General features: G+C 38.2%; 1 protein-coding gene across 23 annotated transcripts in view; it reads right to left on the bottom strand.

The window, feature by feature from the left end:
• FBXW11 (F-box and WD repeat domain containing 11) overlaps positions 1 to 21,161 on the bottom strand; it is a 124,364-nt gene that overhangs the window by 78,998 nt on the left and 24,205 nt on the right. For 9 of the 23 annotated variants that reach the window (XM_070570329.1, XM_008509777.2, XM_008509746.2 and 6 more), the window contains one exon: positions 6,024 to 6,125. The exons of the other annotated variants lie outside the window; for them this stretch is intronic. In XM_070570329.1, coding sequence (XP_070426430.1) covers positions 6,024 to 6,125 — 102 coding nt within the window. The remainder of the gene's footprint in view (positions 1 to 6,023; positions 6,126 to 21,161) is intronic. 23 annotated transcript variants of the gene reach the window in all.

Raw genomic sequence — 21,161 nt, 5'->3', positions numbered from 1 at the left:
TGGTGGCCTGGGTTCACTGCCCAAGTCCAGAATCACACCACTCGTCTGTCAGTAACCATGCCGTGGCAGTGGCTCTCATACAAGAACTAGAAGGACTTAGAATATATAACTATGTACTTGGGCTCCAGGGAGGTGGGGGAAAAAGGAGGAAGACTGGCAACAGATGTTAGCTCAGGGCAAATCTTTCCCAGCAAAAGAAAATAAAAGGAATCAAGACTTCTAAAAAAAAAAAAAAAAAGTAAAGCCATATGATGGAATACTACAGCAGCTATACAAAAGAGTAGGGTTTTATATGCTGATATGAAAAGATGGTCAATGTAGACTATTAATTGAAAAAGTTATTAATTGAAAAATAATATGTATAGTATGGTTCTATTTGTTGTTGTTGTTGTTGTTGTTATTGTGTGTTTTTGGAGGGGAAAATTCACCCTAAGCTAACATCTGTCGCCAATCTTCCTCCTTTTTTCCCTTCATTTCCACCCCTAAAACCCCAGTACATAGTTGTGTATAGTTCTAAGTCCTTCCTGTTCCATGTGAGCCGCCGCCATGGTATGGGTACTGACAGACAAGTGGTATGGTTCCAGGCCCGGGGACGGAACCCAGGCCACCGAAACAGAACATGCCAAACTAAAATGCTAGGCCATCCAGACTGGGTCTATCTGTATTTTTAAGCTTTTGTCCAAAAGGATAATGGGAAACTGCGAAGTAATACTTTCAGAAGTGAGACATGGGGTCAAGGGAAACTCTGTATGTCTTTTATAACCTTCAGTAACAATTATACTATTTTTAATTCTTTGAAATTTGTTTAAAATTTTTTAAATGTTGACATAAAACAGTGATTTGTCAAACTCTTTTTCTTTTTATTAAGCCATCTTGGATTTGCTTTAAAATGCCCCAGAAAAAGCAAAGTTGAAGAACGTTGAACTAAGAACAGCATAATTTTGAAAACTGTTCAAGGTTGAGTTGAATGGTTCTCTATTTTTGTGTGTTTGGAAACTTCCATAGAAGTAAGATTTTACGTGAAAAATTCTAAGAGCCCTGCTATATAAAACAAATAACTCCAGAAGTATTCGCGGTGAGGGAGAAGGGGGAGGGGCACTATATCAGGCCTTCCTTTACCCCTCCAGAGACTCCAAAGTCAAACTCTGGGGTCCCATGGGACATTTACAACATCACTGTTATACTCATTATCACCACCATAGTAACGCAGAGAACCTGCACGGTTTGATGGATTCCTCCTTGCCCAACAGGCCAGAAGAAGACAGATCCTAAAATAGCAACAAATATTCTCTCTGGGTGGTGACGGGTGGTGAGATTATCAAGGGATTTTTTCTTTAGTAACTATATTTTGTAGTAAATTTTCTTATAAAGAGAAAAAAATGTGGGTTTTTTTAATGTTCAAAAAATATTACAGACTCTACCACTAAACAACCCAAAAGGTTACTCCAAGCTATCACCTTATTGGCTCCAGAGTACAACAGGATAATCAACAAGAAATGATACATCCCCCATGTGCACCAGAAAAGAAACAAGGGCAGTGAGATGGAACCGCCATGTCTGACCTAAGAAGACAGGCCCCGAACAAAAGGAGAACACCCAACAGCAGAGGCTGCATCACACGCAGTCTTTTATCTTATCCTTATCCCGCCCTGGAACCTAAGACTGTAAGACTGGAATTCCTTCTTCTTGAACAGAGAACCAGGAGCAAGCGATGAAAGACATGGGTTTTTGTCCCCTCAACAGCAGGCAAACAGTAAAACGTAACTGTTCTCGTCCCCAATGTCACGAAACACTGTAGGCAGATAAAACTACCTCCATTTTTAAGGATGAGAAAGCTGAAGTACAGGAAAGCAAAGTAACTTGCCTAGTGTCACAGAGCTATAGAGTAGCAGGCACAAGACGAGCACTGCAGTTTGTCTGCTCCAGAGCCAGGATTCCTTCTACCAAGCTATCTATCTCCCTTCTCTAAAAAATAGCCTCCTATGTTGGGAGCTGTGCTAAGTTCCAACTGCAGCATTCTCAAATCACTGTGGCCCACTACACATATTGAAAGTAAGGAAAGAAAATAGGTAGCTGTCAAGAAGTTGTATTAATTATTGCCTAGCCCTATCTGCTCTGGAGTTAGGAAGGAGGCACTGAAACTTGATGCACATGATCCTCGCTGTCATTCCAAGCAATCAGTCCTCCCCTTGAAAAAAGCTTCTCACTAACACTCTCTCTAGCTGAGAGCCTGCAAATGGCATTCCCAAGAAAAGCTGTCAGTCCACTACATGGGGCCTCAACATTCCAGTTATGTTAGCTTTTTAACACTAAAAATAAAGAAGAATTTGTTTCAACCTAAAAATGGCAGCTGCTAAGTTAATGTCACTACAGCATGGTGACTAAAGTACTGCTTTGCAGTTACCCAGACCTAGGCTCATAAGCCAGTTTTGCCACTTAAATAAATATGTAACCCTAGGCAAGTCAACTCAATTCTCTAACTTCATATACAAAAAAGTCATGACAGACAACTTCTCCATAAAGGATCAAATAAGAGAACCTTGTGCCTGGAGCCCAACACACAGAAAGAAGGTGGAAAAATAAGTGATAAATACTATTATTAACATTAATATTACTCCTGTGCCAGAGAAGTCTTGGAATCTTCGTAAATACTCTACATGGTCTGAACTCTTGATTATCTGATGTAACAATCAACTGATTGAATCTGGTTATCTGAAACAACTGAAATATTGATTCAATTCAGCTTGGTTCCGAGGCATCCAGATATTCCAATTCAACTGTTCTGAAAGATGTTGAGAGTTAGCCCTCGTTTAAACTGGTTCACATTTTTTTAAAAGCACATATAGATTTAGCTAACTTCAGAGTTTTATTACACAAACACACACACACACACTCTCTTGGACTTTGTTTGTGGGATTTTAGTTTACAGGTCTGCTTACTACAATGGGCTCCTTCAGAGCAGGGAACAAGTCTGTATTGTTCATCTTTATAAGCCCAGCACCAGTATAGACGCTGGCACATACCACTTGCTCAGTAAATATTCACAGAATTAAATTTGCAGAAAAGCCATTCAGGAAGCTTGCTAGCTTTAAGACTCAGGAGGGCTCATTTTGGCAAAGGGAATGCAATTCTTTTTCCCCCATAGATATTTGGCAGGTTTTTCTTTTTTTATCTTCAAATAAATAATGGCTAAACAAGCCACACACCAGGTATTAATAGTAAAGTTTTCACAAACAAAATTAAGATGAAAACTCCAGAAATAGTAGCATTCCAGACTAGAGGAAAGAAAACCAATTTTGGAATCAGGTAAATCTGGAGTTCAAAGACCAGTTCCACCACTTCACAGCTATATAAATATTAATTTGGGTCCAATCACAAATATTACCTCTGAGAGTCAGTTTCCATATCTGAAAAATGGGAATAATATCACCTCACAGAGCTGTCACAAAGCTAATATATGTGAAACACCAAGTCCCTTTGGTGGCAAGTGACTTTTATTTTTTTAACAGCTGGACTGAGGTAAATGAATGATTTTTATTTTCTAAGTCTTTGCCATCCGTTTCCCATTCTCACAGATGGCAGAATCTACAAGGACTGGATTAAGCCTCAAGGCAACTACTTTCTTTACTCCTGCTTTTCAGAAAGTAAACTGACTCAGCCATACGCATAGGCTAAAGTGGCTAAAGTTGCAACTGTCAATGGGTTCAGTGTAATCATTTTAACCGGGACCCTTTCATGCAACTCCAGAGCCCAAGCAAAGCCAAAGAGGCTCTTCAGGTTGTCTGTCCTTCCATTCTGGGGCCTGCTTAAAACAGGCTTGCAGAGAGGGTTGCAATGTCACGCAGGAGTGACCTTTGTGATACACCAAAGATGTAGCATAGAAGCAACAGGCATTCTTTGGAAGCCCAAACTCTAATTAAGTCACTAAATTTTAACACTATTTGGAGACTGAAGGTAGAGAAGAGGAACACTGCTGTTAAAACAACACGTAAAACGAATGAGTAGAGAGGAAAGAAAACTTCCAGGTTCATTAATACATGTTTACTTTCCATTCACAAATGGAACAAAATGGAGTAATGATGTGCTGCTAATTCAATCAGCTGAGTACATAGTTCACTTTACTGTGCTGCATACTCTCAATTATATACTAGGGAAAATAAAAACCTAAGTAAATAATTCTCTACATAACTCTAAAGACCATATTCGCTCCATTCACATTTCAGTGAATATCATTCAATATTTCACCTTATTTCAAGGTCCTGTCAAGGAAAAGTTTACATTTTTTCTCTTACATGATTTTCACTGGGAAAGATGAGTCAAAGAAGAACTTTTAACACAGCTGGGTTTCCATTTTCAACAAGGTAGGAACCCACACTTCCTCCCACTCACCCCACCTCCAGAGAATCCACAATATCGTCACTAAAATAGATTGAATAATGCCTTCCATTGGTCAATTACTTTTAACTGAATGCAGTAAAAAGAATCTGCACTTCCAGAACTCATTAACAACTACAATTCTTCCCTTAGTTAAATTTCTGGGAAAAAAACTGGCTCAGCCCACTAAAAAAGCAACTATAATATTCAAGTAAGCATTTTCAGAAAAACAGAGATAAAGATGTACATCATTACAGTAATGCAAATATCCATTGTTTAGCACCAAGAAGAACACATGCAATAACGTCTGCCATCTCAAGAACATTTTTGTTAAAGTTACATTGCATGCAGGAAGCTGCTTTTCCAAAGATAAATACACATTACACTGGAGCCTCACTGAAGAAGCCAATCCCTGGACCCTAAGTGTTTAACCCAGCTTTTTACATAGACTCTTAAGACACCGAATCTTAGAATGAATTCACTCTCTAGTTAATTGTATTAGTGAGGTTCCAGCTCAGTTTTCTAAAGAAAGCAATTTTAATCAATAACCACACCAATGCTACTCTGAATGTTTGCCAATAAGTAAATGAAATGTACAATCCCAATATGCAGAAAATTTTCCTTCTTCCTGGCTCCCTAGCTCCATTTAAAGACTGTAAACATGAATAGAAAGATAACCTTGAGAACAGCAAAGTCACCCATGCCATCAATAATATCCCTCTAACTCATTTCCTGATTTTACAGTGTTTTCCTAAAACAGGGCAGTCTCCACAGGATGCCAGGAATTTAATATTGCTTTTTAAAGATATAACAAACTGTCTGGAATACACAGTGATGAAAAGGGAGTACTGCTACTGAAACCATACTTAATTGAATACATGCTTTCTCTAAACAGAGCTTCCCCAATAAAGCCACAATGTTTTCTGCCTTGTCCCTCTCAGAATCCATCCCAACAAGTGAGGTCAGTCCAGCTGTACTCTCCTGCTAACAGTTTTTGCCTGTGAAACCCCCTCCCCACCCTCCAAAAAAGTTTTACTTTTATCTGTGGAATTCTCTGCCGGCCCGGCCTGGAAGACTGGGTAGACCCTGAGGACAGGTGTCAGATCTGGCCTTGGGAGGTGGCCCAAACTGACAGTCATTGGCAGCATAAAGCTGTGATCTTTATAAACTTCAATTTGAGGCTTTATACCGTTAGTGATTCCCTCCCCACTCCTTTTTTGAAGGAGGGAGAGAAAGCAAGCCAAAAGGATAAGTTTCAAAATAGAAAAATCACCATTTTAATTCTGAAACCCTCCCAACTCAACAAAGAACTATTAAAAGTAGTCAAATGGAAAATGTCAGGGCTTTTTGGGAACATGCACAACTATTAAACATGAGAATCACAACTTCGAGGTGGTAGGGTAGGGGGTGGGGAGATAAAAAGCAGGAGGAGAAAAAGAAGAGCAGAACAGGGCCCAAAGACCCATTGCTCAGAAGGGCCCCTCTTAGTACTAACGCCTCCATGTGGGGCACCCAGGCTGGAGGAAAGCAGAGGGTTACACAGAACATTTAGCAGACTTAACATTGGATTAAACACACTACTGCAAGTTTCAACAAATGTTCATGGCATACGTAAAAAACACATTTACAACAAGAAAGAAGAGAGGCACCTGGAGACATCTGACACTGGGCATGCTCTGCAGGCAACTCAGTGCGCACATGCTCTCTACCAGGTTGGCGCAGCCTAGCCACAAAGACCTTGGCACAGAACACTGCAGGATGACAAAAAGGAAGGAAGAGAAGAAGCAGTTAGAGGCCGCAACAAATCACTCCTTCACACAGGCAACTTGAATGTTAGTTGGGCAGGGACGCACCCTTGGCAGCTTGGAGGTCAGGGACAGACAGCTTACTGCAACGTCGGGAGAGGGCCCACTTTCTGTCCTATGGAAAGGAGGTTTCTGCTACCAACCGCTAATTCCTCAGGCTATAGTGTACAGAATCAAGAAAGAGAGAGAACATTTAAACGAAAACCCACTAAAGAAAACTGTGAAAGTCTCAGTACAAAACAAGATTAGTGGTGAGACTGTGACTATAACTTCATGAAAGTAACAGTTTCTAGTCTGTGTCATGTAATTGTAATTGCCATCATTGCTTAAGAACCTACTATGTGCCAGATACTTTAAATATGTTTTCTAATTCCCGTACCACAGTAAAGAAACTGAGGCTCAGAGGTTAAGTCATTTGCACAAGGATACACAGCAAAGGAAGGGAAAGCCAGAATTTCATTCATTCCACAAGACCATGATGCCTCTATTGTAAAAACTTTGATCATCCAAATTTTTATCACGTGGGTACAGTTTTGCACTTCCCTAAAATAAATCACAGGAGACCTAGAGACATAAAGCACAAGGAACAAGAAAGATGAATGACAGATTGATAGATAAAGGCAATAAAAGGGCCAATTAAAAACACATCTGATTTTCAGTGTCACCCCATCGCTGCCTTCCCTCCCCCCATAAAACTTGAGAACATCATAATTTTCATTTTGGACTTTGTGTGCAAAGGCCATTTGACACACGTATGAACTGAAAGCTTACTTCATTTATCCATTCCCATTCTCTTTTAAAAGCGTGCTGGTTTTTAAGAGAATTAAGAAAAAAAGTAAAATACAAAAATGGACATATGCATTATGGGTGGTACTTAATAACTATTAGATTATTTATGGTATTCAATAAATACTTTTTCAGATCTATGGTCAATTTACTAAAGCAAAATCAATAATCATGCAAAAAGAAACTGAAGGTGGGTGTTTGGGTTCAACCAAAATATTCCAGAGGTCTTAGACCTGACCTCATAAACTTGTTTATCCTAGCTATAATTAGGATGGTCAAACACCCTCATTTTCCTAGGATAGTTCACGTTTAGACTCGTCTCAGCATAACTTTCACTCTCAAAAGTGTTCTGCTTTGGTAGATAAATTCTATGGTCAGCCCAACTATAATAAAACCAAAAACAGCTTTGCTTGAAATCAGATAGACCTAGGTTCCTATCCAGCATCTGTCACTTTCTAGTTACATCTCATCTATAATCTAACTAGATAATTGAGATCATTTAGAAAAGGCTCTAAAGAATACAAAACCAAATCAAACGACATTTAAAAATTGAGCAGCTTTTTGGTAACGACGAAATGCCACGCATTTTCAATGTGTGCCTTTATTCAAAGCTTACCACAGCCAGTATAGAAGAGTATCAGTGATATTCCAACCATACATATTTTGTCACTTGAATACTTTCAGAGTGCCACAAAAGATGCTAAATAAATATTTCTACAATATAATGAAAGCAGCTGCCATTTATCAAGCTCTTGTTATATGCTAGAGAGCTGACAGAGTAAACCCCGGCAAATATTCATTTGACAGATGAGGAAACCAAGGATCGGGAAAGGAGAGCTTGATTTGTTCAAATAACAACTTGTTCAAGGTGCAAGGGAGCAAGGGCTAACTGAGGACAGAATTAGGACTAGAATTTACTCCTGTCTGACTCTAAGCAAACTTGTTTTCTTTCCACTACAACAAACTCTCTCTGTCCAGAGATATCTAGAAAATGCTTATTCAAAGAATGCTTACATTAGCATGTATCAGAAGCAGATGGGCAACAAAAAGGTGCAGACACATTATAGTTATATATAGATTATTTAATTTAAATAAACTCCCAACATCCTCATAATTCAATTGAAATTTTTTTTGGAATCTTTGTGGTTATCCAAATCACAGAATCACTCAGATCTGAGAATAGACTTTAAGGGATTACACCTGCAATTAGCAACTAATACCAAATTAAAACCAAACCGCATCTACAAATCAATTTTCATTTATTCAGTACAAACAGTGAGATTCCTTCTGCAAGGTTTAATACGTATTTGTGTCAAAGAGTAAAAACCATAAATGCATAAGGTACTGTACCCTGATTAGATTCTGCTAACAACTTCAGATCTAAAACTCAAAAAAAATTTATTTTCAATAAATCAAAGAATCATAGACTGTGGGAACTGGAAGACCACTTAGACCAATCTCCTGCCCCCGATTTTAGAATTGAAGAAACCAAAGCCCAAAGAAGAAAAATAATGATCTTCCCAAGGTTTCCTACCATCTTATGATCTAATCAACACTTATAAAAATATGCAAGACAATTAACATAAAGAAAATTTTATGAAAATTTAATTTCAAAATATTAACCATTTATTATAAGTATTCAAAGCTTGATATTGAACTTGTATATTCAGGAAAAGATTTTTAAACGACCCTCTGAAGGTCTAATTTCCAAGGATTTATCTTTTATAACATCCATGAAGATGCTGTGGGGTGTGGAGAATGATGCCAGCACTTATCTAAGGTATTAGAACTGCCAGACCTTCACTCCTTGAAGCTAAGTGACCAACCACATTGCTGAAAATTAGTCTTTACTCAACACAAAAAACTCCAGGAAATACGCTGACCTTTTAGTAAGGAACTCTGTATCTAGTGGTCTAAACAAGGTTCTTCTTAAGTCTAATGGACCAAGAGAATATTGATCTAATTTGAAAATATCAGATAAAAATAAAAGTTCCACATTTATCAACCTAAGAGCACAAAATGCAGCTAGGACCACAGCAGGAATTGATTCCTGAAGCTTCTAATTTTAAAATCTAGGGACCTGGTTGGAATCCCATGTTGACTATTGTGGAATAACCATTATCCATCATTCTTGAACTGAATAAGGCAAAAATTTCTTTATATTAGCTATATTTACAGTATAGACTATTGCTTCTCTCTTTTTTTTTTTTTTTTTAAGTTAATAGTGGTCTATCTTTAAACTTCTGGAATGTTACCTCACTGTTAAAATATCTCTGAAGAACATACCCTGATACCATGGGTATTTACCAATTTTAACAGATACTTATTGACCAACTTATTAAGCTAACAACAATACAAACTAAGTTTCTTTCCTCTTGCGATTTCAGCCTCTAGCTCAAGAGAAACCCAGGGGGATCACAATGGGAATACCTCAGAGAGGCCTTTCAGGAATAGAAAACTCCCAAGAAACGTTTGCTTTAATTTCACATTTAGCTACTTGCAATGACCAGTATTCTAATTTAGGACTGTTCAAAGAGAACAGGAAACAATTCACACAGGGTTCTAATATTAACAGCAAATACTCAATTAGATTGATTATATTTGTAAGTTCCATAGCCAAAGAAAATAACATTAGTTAAGGAAACTGATAGTGTTTATTAATTTTGTCATAACCAGTGATCAATCAAAAACCAAAATCAGGGCCACCATGCAGAAACACCGTAAGTCAGTAAAGACAAGAAGAATAATAGATTTTGCCATTTTTCAAAAGCAAAAATTATTAAAAGAGGTAGGAGAGGAATGTCCTAGGCTCTCTTCCTATTGCCATAGGAACCGCAAACCAAAAAGAAAAAGTGGTTGCAGGCACCTTGTCTTCTGATTGGCTGGCTTGAAGAAGAACTCACAAAAGCTAACTTTGGTCCGGTTCTGGATGGGACTGTTTTGAATATCCTGCCCTGATTCCTTCTCAAAGAAGCAATTCTTTTAAAAGCTACCGAAAGAGGTATTTTATGTTAATCCTCTCTCTAATGCCACATTCAGAAATCTGCCTTATTACAGGTTTTCTATAAATCCTCCCAAGTTTTTTCATTAAGCCACTTCCCACAGGATCATTATCAGCCTCTTCTAACTCCTATCATCATGCGTGAGATAACCAACTTGAGTGGCTTAAATACTATTCCATTCAGCAAAAACTTTATCTGAACTTATATCTATCTGCAGACAGAAAAGCACTTAAGATATTCTCTCTCACCTCTAGGAGCTCATAAGCAGGCATCTTGAGAATGTGCAGTGTAAATACACGCGCGTCCGCACGCGCGCGCACACACACACAAATAGACTTAACCACCCAAAGGAGGAGGATGCCTGAACTAAGCCATGAGTAGGAGGCAGCCAGAGAAAAGAAGAGAAAGACATTCCAGGCAGAATAAATAGCATAAGCAAAGCCACAGAGCTAAGAAATGGCACATCTTATGCAAGGATCTGCAATTAATTTAACATTACTAAAGTATGTAAGTGTGAGATGAGGAAAGCTTAGAGATAGGGAGGGGTCAAATCACAGAGGCCTCTCCTTATCATTCTATCAAACTTGGGACTTCGTCCTGCAGGACAATGGCTCTTAAACCATGTGCTATAGCTCACTGGTAAAGAGCCAATCCTTCCCAGATGTGCAGTCCAATTTTTTATCAATAGGTACAAGATTTTTTTCCTACAACTCAGCATACATGCTATTTCAACAATATCTGTCGGAGGAATAGAAGTGTCATGCAACGCACTGGTGGGGGTAAGGTTTTTAGACTAAGCGGTAGAGGATAAAGCATAATATCAAGCCAAAGCCAAGCCAATTCAAGCCAGCATCAAAGAAAGATTCTATGTTTTCCAGAACATTTGGGGAACATTTGCCACATGCAAAATAGAGGGAAGTCTGCTCAACAGCAACCCAACGAAAGAGAACATAAACAGTACAAAAAACATGTATGTGTTTTTATAGATACTGTGAAATAACAGTGTTTTGAATCTTTTAATTCCTTCCAGTGAGGCATCAAAAACTTTAATATTCAAACCACTGCTAGAGGCAATGAGACAACTATTAAACTATTTAAGCAGAGGAATAACCCTTGGCAGCTGGAGTGAAGCATGATTTGCAGAGAAGTGAGAAAGATGTCTTTTATAGAACCTACAAGACAACCTCTCATTTTTGTTTTACAACCAATGCAAATCTCTTTCAGCTGGGCTACAAAGAGTAGCCACAGGGCCAGCACTTACCTTTGGAAGTACATGTCTAAAGTCAATTTTCATACTCAGTCTAGGTTCTTTTTTTCCAAGAAAACTTCACCATGCCCTACTGATAGGATATAAAGGAAAGAACCCCAGGATAATGAAATGGGGGCTAGCAAATACAGAACAAGTGAAATAAAAGATCCTCTTTACGGTAACCATTTGGCGCTAACACCTCTCCACTGGGCATCTCTGTCGGGTAGTGGGGATTTGGTTTTGAAGAATCACACAGTAGGTGGGCTCAAAGAGATTATATAACTGCAGCTTTCTAAACCTGGGTGTGAAAGCTGGAGTATCCAGTAAGTTCCTGCTGGAGGCTGTCCTCATCTCACAGCACATAAAGCACATATTAAAATTAATCCAAATTAGGAACTATCCTATTGTGCCTGAATTCTCAGACTGTTGCTTTTCAAGAAACAGCAGCAGTCGTAATGAAAACAGGGCCACACAGTTGTTAAAAGCATCTTTTAAGATTCAGAACCTAGGCTTCTGCTGTTAAAATGTTTCATGGCAACCTCTAAGAAATAGCAAACTCTTACCAAAATAACTGTATTGTTTTTAAAACCAAGAATCATCATATAGTCATTAGGTTGTAAAATAAAAGTTAATTCACAATTTAAAGGTATTTTCCAAAGCCATTAAAGAAGTGAACTGGTCCACTGCCTTAATGTGTAAGAGACTTTCTTTTCCTTATAATGGTGTTTTATCATAACAGAATTTGACAGCAACTACGTGACATATAACCAAGAAAGTTCATCTTTAATTCTCAGCAACGGTTTTGTAGAACTGCAGACAATACTCCACAGGGTATGTTCAGACTGGGCTCTATGTTCAGGCAAGAAAGGAGTATGGGGAGAACGAGGTAATGGAAAGAGGAAGAGAAGAAAGGATAAGAATAAAGAAAACTAAAATTCACCATCTACCAAGTTTTAGAGATTCAAACAGCAAAACACTATTATCAAAAAGACAAGAAATAACAAGTGTTGGCAAGGGTGTGGAGAAAAGGAAACCCTTGTGCACTGTTGGTAGGAACGTAAACTGGTGCAGCCACTATGGAAAACAGTAAGGAGGTTCCTCAAAAAATTAAGAAGAGAACTACCTTATGATCCAGCTATTCTACTTCTGGGTATTTATCCAAAGAATATGAAAACACTTATTTGAAAAGATACATGTACCTCTATGTTCACTGCAGCTTATTTACAATAGCCACAATATGGAAACAATCTAAGCGTCCATGATGGATGAATGGATAAAGAAGATGTGGTGTGTGTGTATACATACACACACACACACACACACACACACACACACACACACACACACAACAATGGAATACTACTCGGCCATAAAAAAGATGAAATGTTGCCATTTGCAACACGAATGAACCTTAAGGGTATTATGCTAAGTGAAAAAAGTCAGACTGTGAAAGACAAATACCATATGATTTCACTCTTATGTGGAATAAAAAACAAACAAACATAATAAAAAACTCATAGACACAGACAAGAGATTGATGGTACCAGAGGGGAAAGGGTTGGGGAGTGGGTAAAACGGGTAAAGGAAGTCAACTGTATGGTGACCGATGGAAACCACACTTTTGGTGGTGAGCATACCGTAGTGTATACGGATGGCAAATGATAATGCTGTACACCTGAAACTTATATAATGTTATAAACCAATGTTACCTCAATTAAAAAAAAAAACAAACAGCCAAACAGTAGTGGAATTAGGACTCAAAGCCAGAGCCCAAGCTTTCCTTAAACCCCACTATTAAAAAAATCTTTTAAATGTCCAATTATCTATCTTGAATGATTATTTAAGAAAAGATACCAGAACCCAAAAGCTAACAAAACTGAAACGGATCTTTGCAGTGATCTATGGTAGAGGAACAAAGGGTCATTTTTCTTTTTGAATTTTTATTCATCTAGATATTTTCCGATTTTCTTCCAACTACTGTCCGGTACTTACGGTAATATTTTAATGCCATCTGCGTAATTTTAAGTGATGCTTTATTTTGTTTAATTATACGTTATATAAGTTGTTATAAAGAGTAGCTTGACAACTTAAAAACAAATTCTTTCTTCAAGAATTAATTTTGAGTCCAACTTAAATACCTGTAGTTTACAATGTGTTAAAATGCTGGATACTAGAAAAATATTTTACCTAGTGACCTTCAGAGGTGGCAGTGAACGTCCAAATGATAAGAGCTTATTCCTGGGTAATTAATTCCAAAGGAAAAAAAATCCTTGTCCACTTCACAACTATGATTCAAAAATGTCACCAGCTTTTTCAGAGCTCTTACAGAAGGGGGAGAGGGAAAGGATTAGATGTATGAGGGGGAAAGCGGAATCTCTATTCTAAGAGCATGACAGAGAACAGGATGTAACAAAATAATCTATTTCCGGCATGGCCACATGGGTCCTGAGTTGTACTAGATCAGTCTGAGGTTCAGCTGCCAAAAAGGAAGAGATCCCCCCACCAGCTCCAGGTCAGATCAGGCCAAACCAAATCCCAATGGGGTTTATCCAAGAGGCACAAATCCTGAGACTGGACAGAACTAAACGACAGTTAAATTAAGCACATCTGAGCCTTCATTAGTTAGCATCTGTGGTCCAGTTAGGAACATTATTCAGGACTAGGGGAAGACCACTAAACTCTAAGTTTAACCTCATTTTCAATAAAAATATAAATGAACATTTACAAAAAAAAGATAAACTGGGAGGAGGATGCAAATTTATATTTTCCGAGTGCCTACTATGTGCCAGACACTGCACAGGTATGGTGATCTCATTAACTCTCACACCACCTCTACCCAGACAGGTACCTTAGTTTTACAGAGGAAGAAACTAAGGACCAGAGACATCAAATAACTTGCCAGAGGTCACAAGTGGCAGAACTGCAATTCTCTCTGACTCCAAAATCCCGACCCTCGTCCCTGAATTATACTGCCTATCACTTCCTTTGCTTGACATTAAACTCCCTAAAGCAGAAATTTCCTTTGATTTATTTTCAAATGTTATCTACTTGTCGTTCATCTATATCGCTGATGAAGTGAAACTGGTACAACCTCTCGTGTGCAACTTCTCAATACATATTCAAGCCTTGAAAAACACACACATTATCCGACTCAGCAATTTTACACAAAGACATGTCCAAAAATATAGCTGAGAAGATGTTCAGCATATCACTGTCATAATAGCAAAGGATAAAATGCTGGACAATAGGGACTGGTTAAATAAATTACAGCTCATCCAGAAGACAGAATATTATGTGTCCACCAAATAAAAATCATGGTGTAGAAGTAAATTTATTGACAAAGGAGGAAGTTTACAATATATGGAAATAAAGTTACAATACACTGAAGACGTTCAAGAAACATTAAGAAAATAAAGCTTACAAATCAGGACTCACATTACGATCCCGTTTTTGCTTAATAAAATATAATATACATATAAAAATCTGGAATTAAATACAGGTGATTTTTATTTTATTCTTTTTGTCTACTATATTTTTTCAGATGCAGCCAGTATACAACTGGCAATGCAGTCCTCAAGTTTCTCAGTCCTCTCTTCTCCAGGCCACCTCAAAATAGAGTAACTGGCATTTCCACACTTTTACTTGGGGATCTTAGTCTCAGCACTTGCCCCTTGATTCTAGGCCATTCCCCTTCAATAAGGGTGGAAAGCAGTTGGAGTTAAACTAGTTAGTTTCACTGTTGCTCAGAGTTTGGTTGGCCTCTGAGGTGACAAAGATACAATCTTAAATTCATTTCAATGCCTGTGGCTTCTAGATAGCTAAGTGAGAGTAGCGAAAAAACTCTTAAGCAATGGTGTTTCGTTTTATGAGGCTACCACTTCTAAATATCTGACAATCCATATTTCATATTACATGACACCTGAGAGGACTTCCAGGTGACAGAACTAAAAACTTATCTTGTTTTTTAGACATCATCTGAAAACTGGGCGACATGGGCTCTCATTATCTATACCAGGGCACCTGGCCCCGCTCTGAGCTAGTCCAACTTTCCCTTCCATACCATTCCAGACACGGGTGCTGGCTGCATCCCTTCCTGGTCCTTCTACAAACTCTCACAAGCCAAAACACTTTAGAGAATTTCTGGAAGCATCTGCACAACAAGATATGATTGCCCTATCATACACTGAGCCAAAATCCTTACCCTAATTTCATGTGAGACTGCAAAGTTTACCATGTTTTTAAAAGAACATTAGAACATAGAGAAAGTGAAAACTTTTCTTCTCCTGATACAGTGAGCATTCTCATTTTTTCTAGGAAGAGATATTACTTTGAGGAATATTATTACATCTACTGTCAATGGGTTTGACCCACTTATAGTAAGACCCTATCATAATCCTATTTTAACTTTTTCAACTGCTTATTCATTCAAAAAAGTTTACTGAACATGCTGGTATACTAAATGCTTCAACAGACAACACAAGAACTCTCAAAATCAAATATTCTCCTATCAAAAACTATTTCTAGAAATAAAGCTATATTATTTCCCAGTTCTCTAAAGGAAGAAAGATGGCTAAATTCCTAAAGAAGTACAAAATATTTTAAAGAAATGCAGTTTCACTGCTTTCAAGAGTATTAAAACTTAAACCCAACTAACTAATAGTATTTTAAAAATCACCTCCAAAGACGTTCAAAGCTTCCATCATCTAATATGCTTCCTGTCTGATTACAAGCTCTGGATAAGCACCTGTAGAATGAAAGTTGGTCCTAAGAAACCTTCTGAATGCAAACCTTACGCCACTTAAACAAGCCCTCTACTCTTTTCTAAACACTGCTCATTTCTCAAATACATACTCATTTTCAGAGACCTAACCAGCCCCTATCCCAAAGAAATACATATTCCAAGTAGGTACAGAGAGAGACATACACACAATACACACACATACACACGGATTTAGAAAACAGTGGTAATCAAAATTTTGCTTCTTTAGCTAGGAAAAGCATGAAGAGAGTTATCAAAGCTAACGCATATAAAGGGACACATTTTCTCATCCCTTAACTAAACTGATAGTAAACTTTACACTTGCTCTACTTTCTCATATAGTCCCACTGTTCTCGTATCCCAAGCTGACCTTGGTTTCAAATAAGAATGAGACTGTGTGTCTCACAATCCGCTGGGCTCTAAGAACAATGAATCTGTCTTCCAGCCAAGGGCCAGGACTGCCTCAGTCAGGGTTCCCTGCTGCTCGATGCACAGCAAGGACGTCTTTCATTCACTTCACATTGTCTGCTTCCTGTAAGCAACTGGGTGGTAAGGGGAGTTCTCACTGCTTGAAGTCAGAGATTTCATTAAATTCTGCAGCTGAAAGGGACTTTATAGAGCATTCTGTCCATCTTCTTAAAACATTTTTCGAGCCCAGGACCTCTCAATCTCTCACGTGGTACTTTTGGTATGTACTCCCTTGAAAGCACCCAGTCTCCATAGCAGATTACTGCTAAACACGTGCTACAATAAAGTTAACCGATAAGTTACAGGCTCCTTTTGCAAGAGCACATATGAATATGGGTAGACTACAGCACTGGAACTCCTCACAGAAAGGAAGTAAGGAAGTCATGATGTAAAGGCCCAAGAGACATTTAAGAGATACTGGACTTCTTTGCCAAAAATCCTGTTCAATGCCATTATTTTAATAACTTTATGAATGACTCAGCTATAAGCCGTAGTTAAGATGTTCTACAAAGCAAAGAACACAGATGTCACCATCATAATAAATTTTTCACTAACTTGGAGAGAATACAGAACTGAGGGGAGGATCAGAAAACAAACCTCATAAGGACATTCCTGCTACATTTAAGAGAAAGAACAATCCATAATCCACATTTCTTTTAATTGATGAGTTAAAAGTCTACAGAGAAACAACAGAAACAGCTACCAAGATTGAATGTGAGTGAGAAAGGTTGAAAGGGTGACATTATTCTTACTTTGAAAATAATCAAATTCAAAAACCAAAAATTGGTCTACAAACCACAGGAAAATACTTAAAGTAATAAATTTTCTTATAAGAATTGGACTAACTTATCTTAACTGGCTGTTTTATTTCCAAAATAATTTACAAGAAACAAAGCAATCACTAATGCAATTTACCAATTTACAATGTAATGTTTTTAGGTCCTTACAGTGCCTGTACACAGTAGAAAGTAAATATGTTAAATTATCAAATAATTAACAATGTCAAGTCCAGAAAGTTCACATGTAGAGCAATAACTTGATCAGGAGGCTAGAGAAGAATGTCAGAGTTTTAAGGGGCTGATGACGGATACTTGTTTTTCGGCCACATCGCCTAATCACAGTGACTGATTCACGGATGGGCACATCCTCTAAGTTGAATCGCAGGACTTCTACGGGAACCACAACCACAAGAAAAACTCCTGCCTCCTGAGCTTGAACAAGAGAAGATGAAAGCTGGAGCTGGTGACGCCATCATGCTCCCACAAGGGAGAGCCTGGAGCTACCACTGGGAGGCACCACGTTGAGTATGAGGAAGAAACCTGAATCTACCTCCACCTCCGGGTTTTTCACATTTTAAATTCCCTTTTTGGCTTAAGCCAGTTTGAGTTGGGTTTCTGCACTTTCAAGTGGAAAAAGCATAACACACCTTGAACATTTAGTTCAAACAAAATAGGCGAAACCCACAAAAGGTACCTGACATGGCCAACATCATAAAGATACAGTATTCTGCAGATGAAATATTCTTAAATTTATATTTACTTTCCCACGAAGTCATTTTATTCTATTGATAAACAAAGGGATTCAAAGCTAAATGTTCCAAGAATATCTCATTCATGCTATACCACAGATACAAGAGAAAGAAACTACATATATATATATATATATAAACAGGATAAACCAATCAAAACTCCAAAAGGACTGCAGAAAGAAAGCACCCTAGAAAAAAGGAGAGTCCTGATTTTCCAAAGAACTCTGAAACCCAATACTGAGAAACCTGACCCACATTTTTACAGGCACTTCATTCAAAATAAGCAACAAGATTGGTATTACCAAGTACAAACACCAAATAAATAAATAAATGACCTTAGAGAAAGGAATATATTTATCATCTAAGAATCAGAAACTGCCGCAGACACAGAATACTATTGCAAGCAAGCCCTAATCTCTGCCCTTCCCATGACAACTAACCTTGTTCTCTGCATTTTTGTATAAGTTCATCCCTGCCTTCATCATATTTTCCTATATTTATTTTTCCTTTCATCTTCACTTTCCCACTTATTTTTGTTTTTTTTCATTTTTTTTCTTTTTGAGGAAGATTAGCCCTGAGCTAACATCTGCTGCCAGTCCTCCTCTTTTTGCTGAGGAAGTCTGGCCCTGAGCTAACATCCATGCCCATCTTCCTCTACTTTATATGTGGGACACCTAACACAGCATAGCTTGTCAAGTGGTGCCATGTCCACACCTGGGATCCAAACTGGCGAACTCGGGCCACCAAAGCGGAACGTGCACACTTAACCGCTGAGCCACCAGGCTGGCCCCCCACTTATTTTCTTGTTATCTTTCTACATTGTGTGTGTCACTGTAGCCACTCAAATCCTTTTTTTTTTGGAATAAAGTAAGGTTTATAAAGTGTATACTAACAGCAAAAGTCATTACATTTCTGAATTGAGAAAAAGGAAAAAGCTGAAAATAAAAAACTATAGGAATACTACTCTAATACTGATTGTCAGTGCCATAAAATGTATTATCATTGTCCTTGGCAAAACTGACAACAACAGGTGCGCATTCCACAACCAGGTTATTTCTTCACTATCCACCATCAATAAATTGTGCAGTTTTTAACTCAGAAAAAAATGCACATGCATAGAATCCTATGTTTCTTCAAGAATCACTTACTTGGAGAGGATAGAGAGTATCACAAAAACAAGAAAGCACCATGGCACAGTGGGAAGAGCACGGGTTGTGGGTTTTTTGTTTGTTTTATTTTGTTTTTCTATTGAGACAGAAACACACTGAATCTGAATCCATCAAACCTCTGTATTAATTATCAATTTACAAGAAATACAAAGGCAACAGAATATGTAGATCTAATGAAAACATAATCAGCAAAATCAGAATTTGGGAAATTATACAGAACAAACGACCAACCCAGTTCCTTCAACAAATACATGGCAAGAATAAAAGATAGGAAAAGTAATTTTTATAGACAAAAAAAGGTCTAAGAAACTATTAACTATATGCAAAGTGTGAACCAAGTTTGGTTCCTGAATTGAAAAAAACCAACTATAAAAAACAATCTACGAGAAGAAGACAAATTCCAATAGAGAGCCATACAATATACCTGACCAGTACTCCTCAAAACTGGCAAGGCACCAAAAATAAAGGCTGAGGGGGCTGGCCCCGTGGCCGAGTGGTTGGGTTCACATGCTCCGCTTCAGTGGCCCAGGGTTTCACCAGTTCAAATCCTGGACATGGACATGGCACCGCTCATCAGGCCACGCTGAGGCAGTGTCCCACATGCCACAACTAGAAGGACCCACAACTAAAAATATACAACTATGTACCGGGGGGTTTGGGGGAGAAAAAGGAAAAACAGAATCTTTTAAAACAAAATAAAAAAAAAAGTCTGAGAAACTAACACAGCCAAGGGGAGCCTAAGGACACATGACAACTGAACAGAAGGTGGGATCCTGGATGGAACCCTGGAGCAGAAAAAGGACATGAGGTAAAACTAAGGACATCTGAATAAGCTATGGATTATAGTTAATCATGATAACAGATCAATAAGGTTCATTAATCTGAACAAATGCACCACACCCACGTAAGAGGGTTAATAATGGAAACTGTGCAGGGGGAGGGATGATACACGAGAATTGTGTACTATCTGTTCAATTTTTCTGTAAATCTGAAACAGTGCTTTAAAAAAAATTATTAATTTAAAAGTTACTTATGAGAAAATTAGGCAAGTGGATATTAAAGAAATTACTGTTAATTTTTTTGGCGCAATAATGGAATTGTGTACTTTGTGGGTGTATTTTACAGTCTTTTGCTCTGTTTTTAACTCCTTATCTTTCACAGATACATACTGAACTATTCATGAATGGATGGATGAATAAATTTAAGAAGGTAGATTAAGGCAATGTTTCCCCAAGATTTGGTATTCAAGGTGAATTCTGGTGGTAAATAAAGGTGTTTTAATGTTTAATAGCTATTTTAATAGCTATACATTTAATTTAAATATATATTATACAAAATGTATAACTAGCACATCAAACCCATGATTTCATAGATTTTAATTACTTAGGGTAGCTTTCTTTCATGAAAAAACCTATTGAGGCTAAAAAAATACCCAGGCAGAGGCAGATTAAGATCCCAGTCCAACACTGCGTGACCTTAAGCAAGTCAGCTGTGGGAAAGGGCTGGAGAGGGACAGCACCTGCTGCATGCAAAGCAGGCCCCCAGGAAGCATTAACTACTACATTATTGACAAAAGCCAACTTAAACGCCGACAGCGGAAAGACAACTGAGGAGAAGGGGTCAAGCCTGGAATGCGGGAGGGAAGAAAGTGTGAGGGCTTACACAGGCAGTTTGGGCGGCGCAGTCAAGGCTTCTCCCTTTTCTACTCAATCTCCCCAAACACTGAGAATCTGCTGCTGCCCACCTAGAGCCTCGAGACCCTGCTGCTCCTAATCCTTTGGCTCTCGAGAGTCCCAAGCCACCACCTAACACTCCTCAAACTAAGCTGACAGCTAGAGGTGCAGCCCCCAAAATAATCACAAGTTTTTCTTTTCTCACCCCAGGGGGGGATGAGAAAGAGCACAAGGCTTTGGAGAGAGAAAACCACTATGTGACCTTGAGCAAAAAAATAATTCCCTTCTCCAGGCTCCATTTCCTCACCTGCTAAAATGTGGAATATAAGCCTACCTTTCAAGGTCATA

The sequence above is a fragment of the Equus przewalskii genome, chromosome 13, assembly GCF_037783145.1.
Source record: "Equus przewalskii isolate Varuska chromosome 13, EquPr2, whole genome shotgun sequence".
Lineage (NCBI taxonomy): Eukaryota > Metazoa > Chordata > Mammalia > Perissodactyla > Equidae > Equus > Equus przewalskii.
This window is presented reverse-complemented; position numbering and strand designations above follow the sequence as displayed.